Source organism: Rhinatrema bivittatum, chromosome 2, assembly GCF_901001135.1.
Source record: "Rhinatrema bivittatum chromosome 2, aRhiBiv1.1, whole genome shotgun sequence".
Classification (NCBI taxonomy): Eukaryota; Metazoa; Chordata; class Amphibia; order Gymnophiona; family Rhinatrematidae; genus Rhinatrema; species Rhinatrema bivittatum.
This window is the reverse complement of record NC_042616.1, coordinates 207,540,203-207,557,078: the sequence shown is the minus strand read 5'-3', so window position 1 is coordinate 207,557,078 and position 16,876 is coordinate 207,540,203. Positions and strand designations below refer to the sequence as shown.

The 16,876-nt window shown below is 40.6% G+C and overlaps 1 protein-coding gene across 1 annotated transcript in view; it reads right to left on the bottom strand.

Annotated features, from left to right (window-relative positions):
* DNAH11 (dynein axonemal heavy chain 11) overlaps nt 1-16,654 on the bottom strand; it is a 725,796-nt gene extending 709,142 nt beyond the window's left edge. Inside the window, exon 1 of the mRNA XM_029589065.1 lies at nt 16,040-16,654. Within this exon, the coding sequence (XP_029444925.1) occupies nt 16,040-16,276 (237 nt within the window). The 5' untranslated portion in view covers nt 16,277-16,654. The remainder of the gene's footprint in view (nt 1-16,039) is intronic.
* Between the last annotated feature and the right edge of the window lie 222 nt (nt 16,655-16,876).

Here is a 16,876-nt window from a genome sequence, read left to right as displayed (position 1 = left end):
TTTTAAACTTTCGGGACCTCTGACTTAATATCGCCATGATATTAAGTCGGAGGGTGCACAGAAAGGCAGTTTTTACTGCTTTTCTGTGCACTTTTCCGGTGCCCGGAGAAATTAACGCCTACCTTTGGGTAGGCGCTAATTTCCGAAAGTAAAATGTGCGGCTTGGCTGCACATTTTGCTTTCTGAATCGCGCGGGAATACCTAATAGGGCCATCAACATGCATTTGCATGTTGAAGGCGCTATTAGGTTCGGGGGGGCGGGGGGGGGGGTTGGACGCGCGTTTGACGCGCAGGGGTAAAGCTAGTGAGTCAAAAACGCGCGTCCAATCGCAGGTTAACAGTGTGCTCCGCCTGATTGAGAGCCAAACAGAAATCCATACATGGGGTGAAGCTGACTGTTGTAATGCAGCTGGTACAAATAGCAAAGGGGCAAACTGTTGGTGATTGGTAAAAGTGCCCATCCAGCCAGCCCAGTTGCAGGTGTTGCACACTGCCTTAAGGAAGGTTACCAGTTTGATTCCAGGATAGAGACTTTTCTACAGCTGGGCTATTTGGGGATGCTGTGGAGGCAGCATTCACAGTTCTTAGGGAGAAGGGAGTCACTTAATGGCCTAATTTACAGGCCGATGCAATATCATCGTGTAAAACAACATGCGTCCAAACTAGGTGCACATTTTTTTTTTGAACACTGCATATCCACCTCTCCTGGGTGCTCGATGCAATAAGCAAATGAGCTGTTGCAAAAAAAAAAAAAAAAAGGGACATGCATTGAGTCATTTGGGAATGCCTAGTGCTCTGCATCAGGCACCCAGGAGACTTGGCTGTGCTCCCACAGAAGCATGGCCAGAGCTCCCTCACCACCCTCGGTAGGGCTGTTCCAGATTGGTTCTTTTCACTGACATGTGACAGTGAATGGGGCATTTGGCATTAAATAAATGACTGCTGGCAGGGGTTCCAAGTGGGCATGCTGCTTTCTGTGGCTCCTCCTACTTAGTATCGCTATGATACTAATAGGATGAATCACAAAAAAGTTTTGTTTTTGCAGTGAGCCCTTGAGCAGGGCATGCTTTAATGCCAGCTCCCAGGCAGGCGTTACATTTGCTCATTAAAATTGGCTCTTTGGATGCGCAGCAATTTTTGGCATCCTGGAGAAATAGCTAATAGACTCATCTAAATGGAATATACATGTGATAAGTGCTATTAGCTATGCACTGGTTTGGATGCACGTACTGATCCCAGTACTGCATCAGGCGTAAGTCTAGCGCGTCCAAAACATGCGTCCAACTGAGCACCTGATATTGCATCGGCCTGTTAGAGCCTATGATACAAGCTTCCAGAAGTTGTGGTAATGGCTCCTGAGCTCAGTACCATTGCAGGGGTGCAGCGGAGCTATAAAATAGGGAAAAATCCCCAGGTTGTTGGTGAAGAAAGCCTCATGATGTGGGGATACCAGGACTAGATCTGAATGGATTGTATCCAAAACAAGGTGTCATCTAGAACATGAAATACCAATATAATAGAATTCATGAAGAAGTTTCTAAGCTTTAAAGGAACAAATGGCTATGAAGGCTTCAGAAAAATCTCCAAAGATGTAGTTTGATGTATTGTTAGTGGCTGGGATGCTGCCACATCTCAAACTCTGCAGAATGCATGGCACAACCTATGGTCTTTCACCATGTTCTTAGAGAAAGAGGACAACATCGATATCAAAGGACTCAAGTCAGAGAGGAAGGTTGGCATTGCCAAACTAATGTGATATCTCCAAGCCTCAGTATGGAAGATTTTGAGAAATGGATTAAGTGTGACATTAATGCTCCTACATACCAAACTCTCATGCCCTGAAATTAATAGTGCTTTAAACATAAGACAGCAGACAATAGCAACAGTGAAGAAGAAAAATGTTTGGCCAGGCACACAAGAGAAAATGACAATAGATGAAGCTATATCCGACTGGTGAACCTCCTGGAGCAGAAATTATCACCTAGCAGAAAATCATGCAAATGCAGAGGCTATAAGAGAAATGTAATTGATAGACATGGATAGAATAATTCAGGGAGGCTTCAAGTGAATGATCACAGCAGTCTACACTAACATCAGTCAACTTGACAACCTTTGAAGATCTGCAACATCCTCTGATGCAATGACTTAGAACATAAGAAATGCCATACTGGATCAGATCAAGGGTCCATCAAGCCTAGTATCCTGTTTCTAACAGTGGCCAATCCAAGTCACAAGTACCTTGCAAACTATATCCTTTTTGAGATGTGGTGACCAGAATAGCACACAGTATTCAAGGTGCGGTCTCACCATGGAGCGAAACAGAGGCATGACATTTTCTATTCTATTAACCATTCTTTTCCTAATAATTCAACATCGTTTGCTTTTTTGACTGCTGCAGTACACTGAGCTGATGATTTCAAAGCATTATCCACTATGATGCCTAGATCCTTTTCCTGGGTGGTAGCTCCTAATATGGAACCTAACATCATGTAACTACAGCAAGGGTTATTTTTCCCTATATGCAACACCTTGCACTTACCCACATTAAATTTCATCTGCCATTTGGATGCCCAATCTTCCAGTCTTGCAAGTTCCTCCTGTAATGTATCACAATCCGCTTGTGATTTATATTTTTTTTTATATTCCACTTTTCACAGCGCTTCAAAGTGGATTACATTCAGATACTGTAGGTATTAACTTCCCTGAATAATTTTGTATCGTCCGCAAATTTGATAACCTCACTTGTCGTATTCCTTTCCAGATCATTTATAAATATATTGAAAAGCACCAGTCCAAATACAGATCCCTGAAGCACTCCACTGTTTACCCTTTTCCAGTGAGAAAATTGACCATTTAATCCTACTCTGTTTCCTGTCTTTTAACCAGTTTGTAATCCACAAAAGGACGCTGTCGCCTATCCCATGACTATTTTCTTAGAAGCCTCTCATGAGAGACTTTGTCAAACGCCTTCTGAAAATCCAAATATACTAAATTTACGGGTTCACTTTTATCCACATGTTTAACCCCTTCAAAAAAAAAAAGATTTGTGAGGAAAGAATTCTCTTGGGTAAATCCATGTTGACTATGTTCCATTAAACCATGTCTTTCTATATGCTCTATGATTTTGATCTTTAGAATAGTTTCCACTAATTTTCCCAGCATTGAAGTCAGGCTCACCAGTCTATAGATTTGCGGATCACCACGGATGACTTTTTAATTATAGGAGTTACATTGGCTATCTTCCAATCTTTACGTACATTGGATGATTTTAATGATAGTACAATTTAAAGCCTAATAGTTCTGAAACTTCATTTTTTAGTTCTTTCAAAACCCTGGGATGTATACCATCCAGTCCAGGTGATTTACTACTCTTCAGTTTGTCACAGGCCTACCACATCTTCCAGGTTCACCGTGATTTGGTTCAGTTGATCAGAATCATCACCCATGAAAACCTTCTCCAGAACTGGTATCTCTCCCACATCCTCTTCAGTAAACACTGAAGCAAAGAAATTGTTTACTCTTTCCACGATGGCCTTATCTTCCCTAAGTGCCCTTTTAACCACTTGATCATCCACGCTCCAACCAATTCTCTTAAAGGCTTTCTGCTTCAGATATATATTTTTTTTAAGTATTTATTGTGAGATTTGGCCTCTTAAATTTTCTTAGCCTGTCTTATCAATGTCTTGCATTTAACTTGCCAATGCTTTAGCCTATTTTCTTCTGAAGGATCATTCTTCCAATTTTTAAATGAAGATCCTTAGGCTAAAATAGCCTTTTCACCATGCCAGTAATCGTTTTGCCTTCCTTCCACCTTTCTTAATGCATGGAATACATCTGATCTGGGCTTCTAGGATTTTTTTTTTTTTTTTTTTTAAAGAATGACCTTGACTGTTGCACACTTTTTACCTTTGTAGCTGAACCTCTCAGTTTTGTTCTATTTCTCTTTTGAAAGGTTAGCGCTAGAGCCATGGATTCCAGTCATTAATTCAAATTTGATCATATTATGATCAATATTGCCAAGCAGCCCCACCACCGTTACCTCTCACCAAATCCTGTGCTCCACTGAGAATTAGATCTAAAATTGCTCCCTCTCTCGTCTGTTCCTGAACCAATTGCTCCATAAAAACTTGTCATTTATTCTATCCAGGAATTTTCTCTCTAGCATGCCCTGATGCTTCATTTACCCAGTCAATATTGGGGGTAATTGAAATCTCTCTTTACTACTGCACTACCAGTTTAGTTAGCTTCCCTAATTTCTCTGTCCGTCTCACCATTTTGGCCAGGTAGATGGTAGTATATCATTATTCTCTTCCCCAACACAAGGGATTTCTACCCACAAAGATTTGATTGTATATTTAGTCTCATGTAGGATCTTCAACCTGTTGGACTCTATGCCATCCCGCCACCAAGGTGCTCCTCTCTGTAATTGTGATATTTGTACCCTGGTATAGCACTATCCCATTGATTATTCTCTTTCCACCATGTCTCTGAGATGAATATTAGATCTATGTCATCAATTCACTGCTATACACTAATTCTTCCATCTTCTTAGACTGCAAACATTTCAAAGTGTGTTTGTATTAACATTATGCTTTTCAGTTTTCAGGGATACATTGGAATCTTAACTCAGGTGAGTTTTTAATTACAAGCACTTGAACTACTTTTGTTATTAGTGGAACCTCTCTGTTGGGATCATTTATATCCTTTGAAGATACCTCCCTCCGAACTATATCCTTTGAAGATACCTCCCTCCGAACTATGCACTGCTGAGTGACTGCCAGCTTTCCCTGTTATTCTAGATTAAAAGCTGTTTTATCTCCTTTTTAAAGGTTAGCACAGTAGCCTGGTTCCAGCCTGGTTAAGGTGGAGCCCATCCCTTTGGAAAAGACTCCTCTTTCCCTAAAAGATTCCCCAGTTCCTTACAAAACTGAATCCTTCTTCCTTGCAAACTTTTGTTTGTTGCTTAACTTTCTGACTACCTATTTAAAACAAAACACATGAACAGACTAAATAATATACTCCAATAGTTTATTTCTCCCCAATACTTAAGTTTTAAAAATTTATCCAAACTACTTACTGATTTTTTCCAGCCACCAGCAAGGTGATACTCTCCTCTCAGTGCTCCCACTGGATTGTGGGTTACTGAGCTCTTCCCTTGCAATATATCTTGTGCTTCTAAGATAAATTAGTTCAAAACAATAACTTTTGAGATTTACACTAGTTAGTTGTCCTGAATGACTCATTGCTGTCCTGATTAACAAATGTTGGTACCTAATCAAATCAATCACAGCACTTTAATACTTTTCCAAGGTGAGTAACAACTTTTTTGCTTAGGCATACAATGTTCCTAGCTTATCTTTTAGCTACTTTTTTTTTTTTTTTTTTTTTTAAATAAAACACACAAAACTTGTTTGTTGCCTGACTTTGATTATCTGTTTAAAACAAAACACACGAATACACTAAATAATACCTCAATAGTTTAGTTCTCCCCAATACTTTTAAGTTTTAAAAATTTCTCCAAGCAGTACTTACAGATTCTTTCCAGCCATCAGCAAGGTAATCCTCTCCTCTCAGTGCTCCCAAATTCTATACCAAATTCTTAAATGAGTTGGATAGCACAGCAGACTGTATTGTGAATTAGATTCAACATTAGCCATTGTTTGATATATTGAATAAACTGTATTTTGCACATTCACTGTTTTATTTTATTTTTAACATATGGGAAACTTCTGTCCTCTGAAAATATCCACCACCATACCCACTATGGTAACAACCCCTTTCAAATATAAACCTTGCTTTACTGTATTTATAAAGTAGGTATCAGATGACTGGGTATAAAACTGAAGGGAGACAATAAGCAAGCTTAGTTTTGTCCACATTAAATTTCCAATGGTTGTGAAGCATCCACAGACACGCAACATTGGAAAAAAGTAAAGAGATTCTGCAGAACAGCTGGAGTGCTGTCAACAAAAGAGCACGTGTGCTAATGGGTCCACAAACAAATAAGACTAAAACTTTGGCAAGGAAACCTTTGAAAGCCCTGCCAGGACTAAGGGGTCTATAAGGTATAGAGGAATCATGTACAGCAATAAAACAAAAGTACCAAAATGGCAACACGTTTTTCTCTCTGGCATGTTAGCAAAGAGCAAGAGACTATGGAGGTCACTATGATTTACCAAAGCATTAAGAGAACAAAGAAGGGTAACCCTCCCTCCCAATAAGCATAGCATTCTAAAATACAAGCAACCACAGGAGGAAAAAGGAGGAGATACAAGGTTACCAGAAGAAACAAAAGGGATGCAGGAACAGCCATTAGACTGACAAAGGCTCAAATGCAGGAGTATATTGGCCACTCAGTAAAGGCATGGGAAAAAGTTTCTTTAAATACACAAGTGAAAATAAGAAGGATTAAAAAGGAGAAATAAGAACTAGAAGTGGGTTTGACATCAGTGGTAATCAAAATAATGAAAGCACCACTGCAGGATAGAAGAGGGCAATACTTTGAGGTCAGTGGGTTGCAGGATCCTAGGCAACAGTTTCACAAAGAGAAATCTTGCCAAACAAGATTGATTTCTTTGATGAGGTGACTAGTGGGGTGCAATAGATGTAGTCTGAATTTCAATAAGGCCTTTGACACAGTTTCACAAAGACAACTAGTGAAAGATTTGCCAATCTAGAAATTGTAGGGAAATACATAAATTGATGAGAAAGTTGGTAGAGCAATAAGATTCAGAACAGTGATCAATAAGGCTCATTCTAGTAAAGACAAAAAGGGACTATAAGGGTACGACAAAGATCAGTACTAGGCCCATTCTTTTTCATTGTCTATTTAGGTGAAGAACTAGGAGGAAAGTGCATTGATGCAGATAAAAACATGTTTTATACATGTAATGCTTTTGAAAATCAGATCCTTTAATATTAAACTGTTTCTTATATAGTAACACAGTAAAAGATGGCAGATAAAGACCAAAGTGGTTCATCTATAGATATAAATGGGCTTCAGATATAGTGTCACAGTGTCTCAATATTATACTATCATTTTTGGGGATAGACTGCAAATAATTAAAAAAAAATAAATCAAGAAATATATAAATGTATAAATTAAAAGAAATATATAGCAATTAGACTAAAGGTAATCTGTTAGGGATGTGCAGAAGAAACTATTACGTATCAAAAAAAGAACTTAGACAATTTCCACAACACCAAACTATACACAAAAAAGGAAATGTCATATCAGAAAGTCTTATTAGATTGCAGTATTCCAAAATTATAGAAAATTTTAAGTATATAACCGCATCATCAAGCCTGACGGCATGTTCTAAGGGCCTGATTTTAAAAAGCATTTACTCGAGTAAAACAGGGTTTTACTCGAGTAAATGGGCTTTTGAAAATTGCTATAATATATACCATTGAATTGTCCATAGGATTTACTTGTGTAAGTGCACTTTACTCCAGTAAATGGCTTTTGAAAATTGCTACAATAGTAGTTACATTTACATGTGTAACTCCTTTTGAAAATTACCCCCTATGACTTCAAAAAGAGAGCCGCCCGGACCTCTAATCATCTGCGGCAAAAATTGTATCCTTTTATTGTGTCTTTTTTTTTTTTTATCAATTTTGCAATTTTTCTATTTAATGTTTATATTCAATCTTCAATTCAATGGCACTACCATTGTCAAAGTTGTTGTAATTTAAACCAAGCTCAACATATGGCCGAAGTTTCGCAGCGCTAGTTGCTTCATCAGGACCTGTAGTGCAAGCGCAGAATCTTATCAGACATATGATCAATCTTTCTCTGTCAAAATAGATTCCTGTATTTAAACAATTTTTATATATTTAGCAACTTTGGATATATAAATAAATAGTTCAATCACTTATCTGGGAACGGCAAGCAGTCAAACCTTAGAGCTGGACGAACACCGTCTCACAACATCTTTAAACAAGAAGAACAGAGACCATCTTTGCGTCAGACGCGAGCTTATAAACAGCTATCATCCAATCCGGACTTCACATGTCATTGCCAAGTGTGACGTCAGTATCAAGTTTTTTCACAGAAAAACATTAAGTTCTAATTCAGCATTCAACCCCCTGGGATAAAGGGTATCCAAGAAATGTATCCATCTTTGTTCGGCTCTCAAAAGTTTCTTGTTCATGTCACCCCCACGCCAGTGAGGCATAATTTGCTCAAGTACACATACTCTCAGTTCTTCAAAACTATGATCTTTTTTAAGGCAATGAGACACTATTGGTGCAGTCAAACGTTGTGTGACTAAACTTGAACGATGTTCAATAATACGAGTCCGAAGCTGTCTTGTGGTTTTACCAACATATGTTAATTTACACGGACACTGAATAATGTAGATGACACCCGCGGACTTACATGTCGTATTTTGCCTTAATTGTACTGTGATAGATGTATTCTCAAACTGGATGTCTGTGGTCACAAGCATGTTTCTACACACGGAGCAAGTTCCACACGCTGTGTGTGAGCCAGTGTTCTGTTTAGGTACAACAATCGTCGAGTCAGAATGTACAAGTTGGTCTTTCAAATTAGAACCTCTCATATGTGAATATGGGTCGCAATTTAAATTCACTATGATGTTGTAGTATTTGCCAATTTTGATGAATGAGTTGTTTGAGTGTGGATGCCATAGGAGAAAAAGGCACCATACATGTAATCAATTCTTCTGTGTTTTCTTTCGGTAAAAATTTAAAAAAATGGTTATTTGTTATTGTTGTACCTAAACAGAACACTGGCTCTCACACAGCGTGTGGAACTTGCTCCATGTGTAGAAACATGCTTGTGACCACAGACATCCAGTTTGAGAATACATCTATCACAGTACAATTAAGGCAAAATACGACATGTAAGTCCGCGGGTGTCATCTACATTATTCAGTGTCCGTGTAAATTAACATATGTTGGTAAAACCACAAGACAGCTTCGGACTCGTATTATTGAACATCGTTCAAGTTTAGTCACACAATGTTTGACTGCACCAATAGTGTCTCATTGCCTTAAAAAAGATCATAGTTTTGAAGAACTGAGAGTATGTGTACTTGAGCAAATTATGCCTCACTGGCGTGGGGGTGACATGAACAAGAAACTTTTGAGAGCCGAACAAAGATGGATACATTTCTTGGATACCCTTTATCCCAGGGGGTTGAATGCTGAATTAGAACTTAATGTTTTTCTGTGAAAAAACTTGATACTGACGTCACACTTGGCAATGACATGTGAAGTCCGGATTGGATGATAGCTGTTTATAAGCTCGCGTCTGACGCAAAGATGGACTCTGTTCTTCTTGTTTAAAGATGTTGTGAGACGGTGTTCGTCCAGCTCTAAGGTTTGACTGCTTGCCGTTCCCAGATAAGTGATTGAACTATTTATTTATATATCCAAAGTTGCTAAATATATAAAAATTGTTTAAATACAGGAATCTATTTTGACAGAGAAAGATTGATCATATGTCTGATAAGATTCTGCGCTTGCACTACAGCTCCTGATGAAGCAACTGGCGCTGCGAAACTTCGGCCGTATGTTGAGCTTGGTTTAAATTACAACTTTGACAATGGTAGTGCCATTGAATTGAAGATTGAATATAAACATTAAATAGAAAAATTGCAAAATTGATGAAAAGACAAAAAAAAAGGATACAATTTTTGCCGCAGATGATTAGAGGTCCAGGCGGCTCTCTTTTTGAAGTCTTAGAGAACAAGCCGTCAGGCTTGATGATGCGGTTATATACTTAAAATTTCTATAATTTTGGAATACGGCAATCTAATAAGACATTTCCTTTTTTGTGTATAGTATTGTAAACAGAAGAAACTATTTACATTTCTTATATTCCAAAGCTTCCAAAAAACTCATCCTGTGCAGATTACACACAAAATAATCATAAATCATAACACATAAAACATACAAAACATACAATCATATAAAAGTAACATCATACAGTTAAAACGCTAAAACATGAAGAGCACCACCTCATCAATATACCTCTTTAAAATGCATTAACTTAATCTTTTACTGTAGCCCAGTGGTTAGAGCAGTAGGCTATGAATTAAAGAAACTAGGGTTCAAATCCCACTGCTGCTTCTTTTGATCTTGCACAAATCATTTTCCCCTCCATGGCCTCAGGTACAAACTTAGGGCTTCATTTACTAAGCATTTTTCCAATAGACACAGAATGGGAGAAAAGCCATAGTAAATCAGACCATTAGATTGTAAGCCCTCTAAAGGATAGGGAAATACATACAGTACCTGAATGTAATCAGATGTGAAGTGTTGAAAAGTGGAATATAAATTTAAAAAAATATTTTATTTTTCTATTTATATTGTGGGGACTTAAATGTTTCATTAGTTTCAAAATGAAAGGAACATTTGGGTTTTTTCCCCATTTGCAATTAAAATTAATGGGGGAAGTACTGCAGCTTATTTTGGAGCTCCAGAACTGGTGTTCTCATCAATTCTCATGAAACTTGTGGGAAGAAATCGGAAGGGGGAAAGAACTCAAAGGTATCTAGACTGTAGCAAAGTGGCCCCAAAAGTGTGGAATGAATAGCCTAAGTTTCCAGCATTAGTAGGAGCTGTCCAAGGCATTATCATAGGAGCAAAGAAGAAAGGTAATGTAGGAAGACTCTAAAAAGAGGGCATGGCATGAACCCTCGATGGCATCACCAGAGGCAAGTGGCACAAAAAGTGGTATCAGCATCATAAGGCACCAAATAGAGGGAATGAGGCAGGAAAAACCCCAAGGTATTGAGAAAGGGACAAAGGAGCACAAAGTGTGGCATCAACACACCAAAGCAAAGCTGCCCTCCACAGTGGCCAGAATGCCAAGTGTAGAGTCTGGGGTACTGGCAGCAAGGCACGGTGGCAGAAAGAACTCCAAGGTGTAAAATCTGGGCATGACAGCAAGGCTTAGTTTGACAAAGATCCACTGGGCCAGATTTTCAAAGGGATACACGCATACCCCCCGAAAACCTGGCCCAAACTCCCCCTGCGTGCGCCGAGCCTATGTTGAGTAGGCTCGGCGGCGCGCACAAGTCCCGGGGCGTGGCCGCGGCCTCCGGACCAGCCCCAGACCATGACGCGCCGGCCCAACGCGCGCAAGTTACACCTGCTTCAAGCAGGCGTAACTTGTACAAAGGTTGGGGGGGGGGGGGGGGGGGGGGGAGCCCAAAGGAAAGTTCTCTCCGTGGCCGCTCTGATTTCAGAGCGGCTTCTGAGGGAATGGAGGCAGGCTGCGCGGCTCGGCACGTGCCAACCGCCGATTTTGGGCAGCTTTGTGCGCGCCAACCGCCGATTTTAATGGCTACGCGCGTATCTATTGAAATACCGCGTACTCTTGTTCGCACCTAGTGCGCCAACAAAAGTACGCGTGTGCGCAAATTTATAAAATCTACCCCACAGAGTATAACATGAGGAGGTATAGCAGCAAGGCAGATTGGCATGGGAGATGCTAGTCAGTCATTCTGTTGAAGCACACTTGCCAACTGTCAGATTCAATACAAAAAATTGAACTGATGAATATCATTTTCTTGAAGTAAGTTTATACTACATTTCCTGCTTGAACTAGATCTAGCTGCTGGGTAGAATTTTGATTTTCTTCTGAAATGAGCTCTCTGAATGCAACTATTATAGTCAGAACAAGCAAATAGTTTCTCTCCTCTTATGTTTTCTTTTCTGCCTGCATTTCTTCCTTCAGACTGAGTAATTTTGTGGACAATACACCCCAGTATAAACAGACAGAATGGGAAAACAAGACTGGGTCTGTGAAGGAGAGAAGAAAAAAACAACTTTAGAGCAGGTGCTGTGGTAGACGTAACCTGTAATTTGACGTTTTGTTTGTTTTATTTTTGGTCTGGGGACAAACAAACACCCCCCAGTATAAAAACCAAGAAGAAAGCTAGTATGGGACATGAACTCCTGATGGAAGCACGAGAGACAAACTGGAACTCAACTTGGCAACAGCATCCTAAGGCACCAAAGTGACAATGTAAGTGTGGACAGCTAAGTCTGCTGCCTGCTGATCTGCTCAAATCACTGCTGACCTCTTTGGATTGGACTGGTGCAGCAGTGCCCACTGCTTACTCTGAGAGAAAAAAAAACACAATCTGTACTTGCACTGCTGGTCTGCTGTCACTCTCTCCTCCTACACAAACCCTGCTGCACATTCGCCTATAGGAGGGAGAAAAAAAATATAATAAAGTGCCTGCCTGCCTGGTAATTACTTTCCAAAGTGGGTGACACCAGTGCAGCTGGCCAGACAGCCAAACAGATTTTTATTAAACATGATTAAGAAAGGACCTGTGAGAACAGTGTACAATATACAATCTTCTTTCACTCGAAAGTTTGAGAAGAAATGGTGCAGCACTGTCCACCCCGTACATGCCTAGACTCCAGGATCGGTATAATTGGATCCAGAAAGCAGAGATAGGCTGGAATTGAAAAAAGCTTCACTCTGATTTGTTCCCTCTGAGGTCTCCTTGCCAACAAGTCCGGCCCAGTACTCACCAGTCCATCACAAAGTTGTGACATCATGCATGACTTACAGGGAAGGGTTGGTTGCTATGCCAACAGGGATGGGCTGGCTGATGGTTACAGTAATTTTTTTTTTTTATTTTTTAACTTTCAGAGGAAAAAATGCACCTGTTAACATCCCATTCATTTCTATGAGCCAACAGAGCCATAGGAATGAATGAAATCACAACGAATTAAACTAATAGGATGTGTTTCATTCGTGGGATGTCCCCATTAGTTTTGTGGAGCCCAGGAATGAAACGCATGGAACTCATTTGTTTTGGAGATACATTTGTTTTAAAATGAATGCACATCCCTAGTAATCTATGAAATGGCTAGCTGGGCTGAACTAGTATATTTCCCTTACTACTTGCCAGCCAAAAAGTTATTCAAACTCTGGTGTCACCTCAGAAACGGTGACACAAATTCCCTCCATTATCAGAAACATTGTGAAATAACAAAACCCTGCAAAAGGACACTTGGAACCTATATAGCATATCTGGCATAAGAAGGAGCACTGTTGCTGTGACTGCACCCTCCAGAAGCTGCTACCTGAGGTGACCACCTAGTTTGCATAATGAGAAAGCCAGTCCTGGGCAGTCGCCTGAAACTGACTTTGAGAAGAAGTGATAGGAGCCAAGGAATGGCAGAATTCAAGCAATCAGTCAGATACAAAGGGACTTTGGTGGCAGGGGATGGGGGAAGACCAGATACTGAATAAGTCTATGGCAAAATACTAGGCAGGCTGGACGGAAGGGCTGGTGCTAGCTTTTTTTCTTCTCTGTGCGAAAAGTTACTGTGCTGCCCCCCCACCCGATTCTTTCAGTGCCTGTCCCAGTCTTATCAAATAAAGCCCAGCTCCGTCCTAGGAAGAGTATGAAGTACCCTTGGCAAACCTTACAAACTTGCACACATACCACCTCCCCACACACATGGATCAACATTTACAGACACACAATTAAATTATGCATTTATAAAGTTTTACATGAAAAAACATTCAAAAGTAAAGTCTGCTGAGGCAAAAATATCACTTACAACATGCATATTATATGGTATTTACATGCTCTCCTGTGGTGCCAACCAGAAAACTCTGCAAAAAAAAAAAAAAAATTTGGAGCTCTTATGGAATTAGACTTTTTGTAATGTGTATTGGGTGTGAGCTTGGCCCTCAGAAAGCCATGAACAAACAGAATAACCATTACAATATAGTAAACCTCCCATACCAAAACAACCTTATCTATGAAAAAGCAACACTGCACATATTACACCAGGCCCTAGAACACCAATGAAAGTTCTTATTAGGAAACCAGGCTGCTATAGATCTCTACACAGAAATTACATGCTAGCAAAATACCTCACCTCGGTCACATATGCAGAACTCAGAGAAACCCTGACCAAATCCAGAATAAAGAGATCAGAAAGTATAAACAGAAATGTGCTGAGAAAAACTGAACTGGAACCCACAACAAGCCAGCCTCTACATGCAGAGCAACAATGGAAAAACAAACATTACATAAAAAGAAATATAAAACAATCATAATAGTAAAATCATATTCATAAAAAATATTTCTAACCAGTTAATGAATAGAATATCCAAAATTTCCCAAACACCAATATTTCAAAACATCTGATGATTAAAAAATTCAATAATTAAAAAATGTTCTATTCCCCCCCCCCGAAACCCCCCCCAAATATTTCAAAAGAGCAGAATCAAATTATACCCAATAATTAGAACTAAGATTTAAAAAAATCTTCTGCCCTCCCTACCTGTGAGCTTCTGATTTCCAGTCACCCTGAGATAGTCATGGATTGGGGGAGGTAGGGCTGCACAAATTTTATCTTCTCTCACACACATGCACAATAATATTCATTCTCTCACACACTCCCTCTCTAACATACACAGGCTCCTTCTCCTTTGTGTGTGCGCGCCTGTGACAGCCTATGACTCATGAGCTCTCACAGGTATACAAACACACAGGCTCTCTCACAGTTACATTCACAGGCACACAGGCTCTCACAAAGACACACATACATAGGCTCTCTCACACAGTCATGCACACAAACACAGGCTCTCAGACACACACTGGCTCTGACACACATGGCCTCTGGTTGTCTTCGAACCATGGTGGCATGAGTTCCACCATGGCCTATTGACCTTCCTGCTTCGGGGGGGGGGAGAGAGGAGTGGAAGCTGTGTGTGAGCACTCGCACAACAGAAGACCCAGGCCTCTCACTTTCAGCCACTGGCGTGTTGAACCCTGGTACCCACAGCCTCTCTCCTTCAGCCACCAACAGGATAGGCTCCATCAGCAGCCCTATGACCTCTTGATACTACTGCCGCCCCATGCAACTGCTCGGTATGCAAACCTGGTCCTGCCGGGCCTGCTAAGTTATCTTTATCTGATGACACCTATTTTTCCACAAAGTCAGAGGAACAAATGTAGAGGTTAGAAGATTTGCTATGCAAGCATATAACCTTAAGGGACTTCACCCAAAGTAGGGTAAGAGACAAAGCAAAGATTAGAAAGGTGTAACTAGATCCCAACTAAACCACATCCAATTATTCCATTGCTGAAAGCAATGATTTTTGAGCTGTAAGGTCAAGACATAACAGTTCAATTTGGAGATATATAGATAGTGATGGCATGAGATGAATAGTTCAGAAACTAGCAAAATGTTCAAGTTTCAATTTAAAGAAAATAGCATTGGAACTATTTTACCCATACTAACAAGTGAAAAAAAGATAGATTCTAATAAGTTATTCCTATAAATTATTTTACTGTTCTGCAACTATGAGGTAGAAACCCTGTGAATTCTTGATGGCTGGCATTACCCATTTTCCTCACATGCAATTAAAAAAAAATTGCTAATTTAGTTTAAGAAAACTGGCTATCAATGCTTATGGAAAAAGAGCTATGGCCCAAGTGATAAACTGATTAGCCACAAGTGAGTGTAAGAAAGTATGCGCTCCCCACTCGGCCCCACAAATCCATGCTTATCTGAGTTAAGGGGAAGAGGAGGATGAAAGTTCGAAATGCTTCTCACCAATCTGACCTTCCACCTTCCGACTCCCCCCCCCTTTCCCAAATTTAGCAATCAAACTCAGCCTTAAGGTAATTGCAAACTGGGTTACTAAGACTTTTCGCCTATTCTGTGTCTAGTGAGGGGGAAAACTAAACTGAGTAAATAAGGCCCTTAAGGAGATCCGATAGGCAATAAAAGTTAAAGAAACGGACACGAGGAACAAGGAGCAAGCAGGAAGCGTGGTAATGCAGCCTCCAAAAGATTTCTTTTGATTAGAAACGGTACACCAGCCGCTAAGTTTAATCACAGCACTGCAACTAAAAAATTAACCAGTGCTGTTATACCTGTTTCCCGAGTGGGGCGGAAGGCTATTGAATAATTTTTCTTGCAAACAAAAGACGACTGACATTATTCCAAAGCATTCCATTTCCCCAGGCTTCCGTAAGGCTGCATTATTTTCCTTCGGCAAGCAATCGGAGCCATTACTTACCTCCCGTGCTGCAGTTAAGAGTCCTGCAGGTGATACACAAAACGCCAAGAAAGCCCCTGGATCGCTCGTTTCAAAGAACTCTGTGAGGGTTTTCTCGCTTTCCTCGGTTTCAATATATTTACTCCATCTGTCGGCTTTGAGTTTTAGTAAGTACTGCAGCCGAGCTCCTACGAACTGCACTCTTTCATCCTCCGAAAAACTAGGAAGCTGCACCACCTCTTCTTCCTCCTCTTCCATGCTTATTATTTTTCAGCAGTGGATAGAGACAGTAGGGAAGAGTTTGTGGTTCAAGCTGGAACGGGCGTACAACGAATTATTCTCCTCCCGATCAGAAACTATCCCTTAACACTCCTTACGCTCACGTTGTGCCAAAACTTCAGTCCATCCGGACAGTATCGTGCTGTGCGCGCCACTACATTTCTACACAAGTGAGCTGCACTGCTTTCTATGCCTGCAAAATGGCTCTCTAACGTAAATGCCTCCGTTTGATGTGCACATTAGCCCGCGTTACAATCCCCCCCCCACTACATGTGTGGTCTACTCGCTCCTAAAGTTTCCACCGCTGCCTGGGTGGGACCCGCCACGCAGGGCTTTTATACATGGCCAGGAAGTGCCGCGGCATCCTGTTTCCCTGGGGATTAAGAAAGTAACCAGACTCGGGCCCCGCCCCTTCCCAGACCCTTTCACAGGACTCGTCCTTCCCGGCTCTGGGGCGCGTGCAGTCCAGGGCCCGCCGGATTCTGCGCTAGGGCACTGGTACGGCTTGTACATGCGTTTGCCAAAGTCAAATGCAGAGCGATTCGAATCAAAGCGGAAGAAAAAGGAGGACTTACAAAA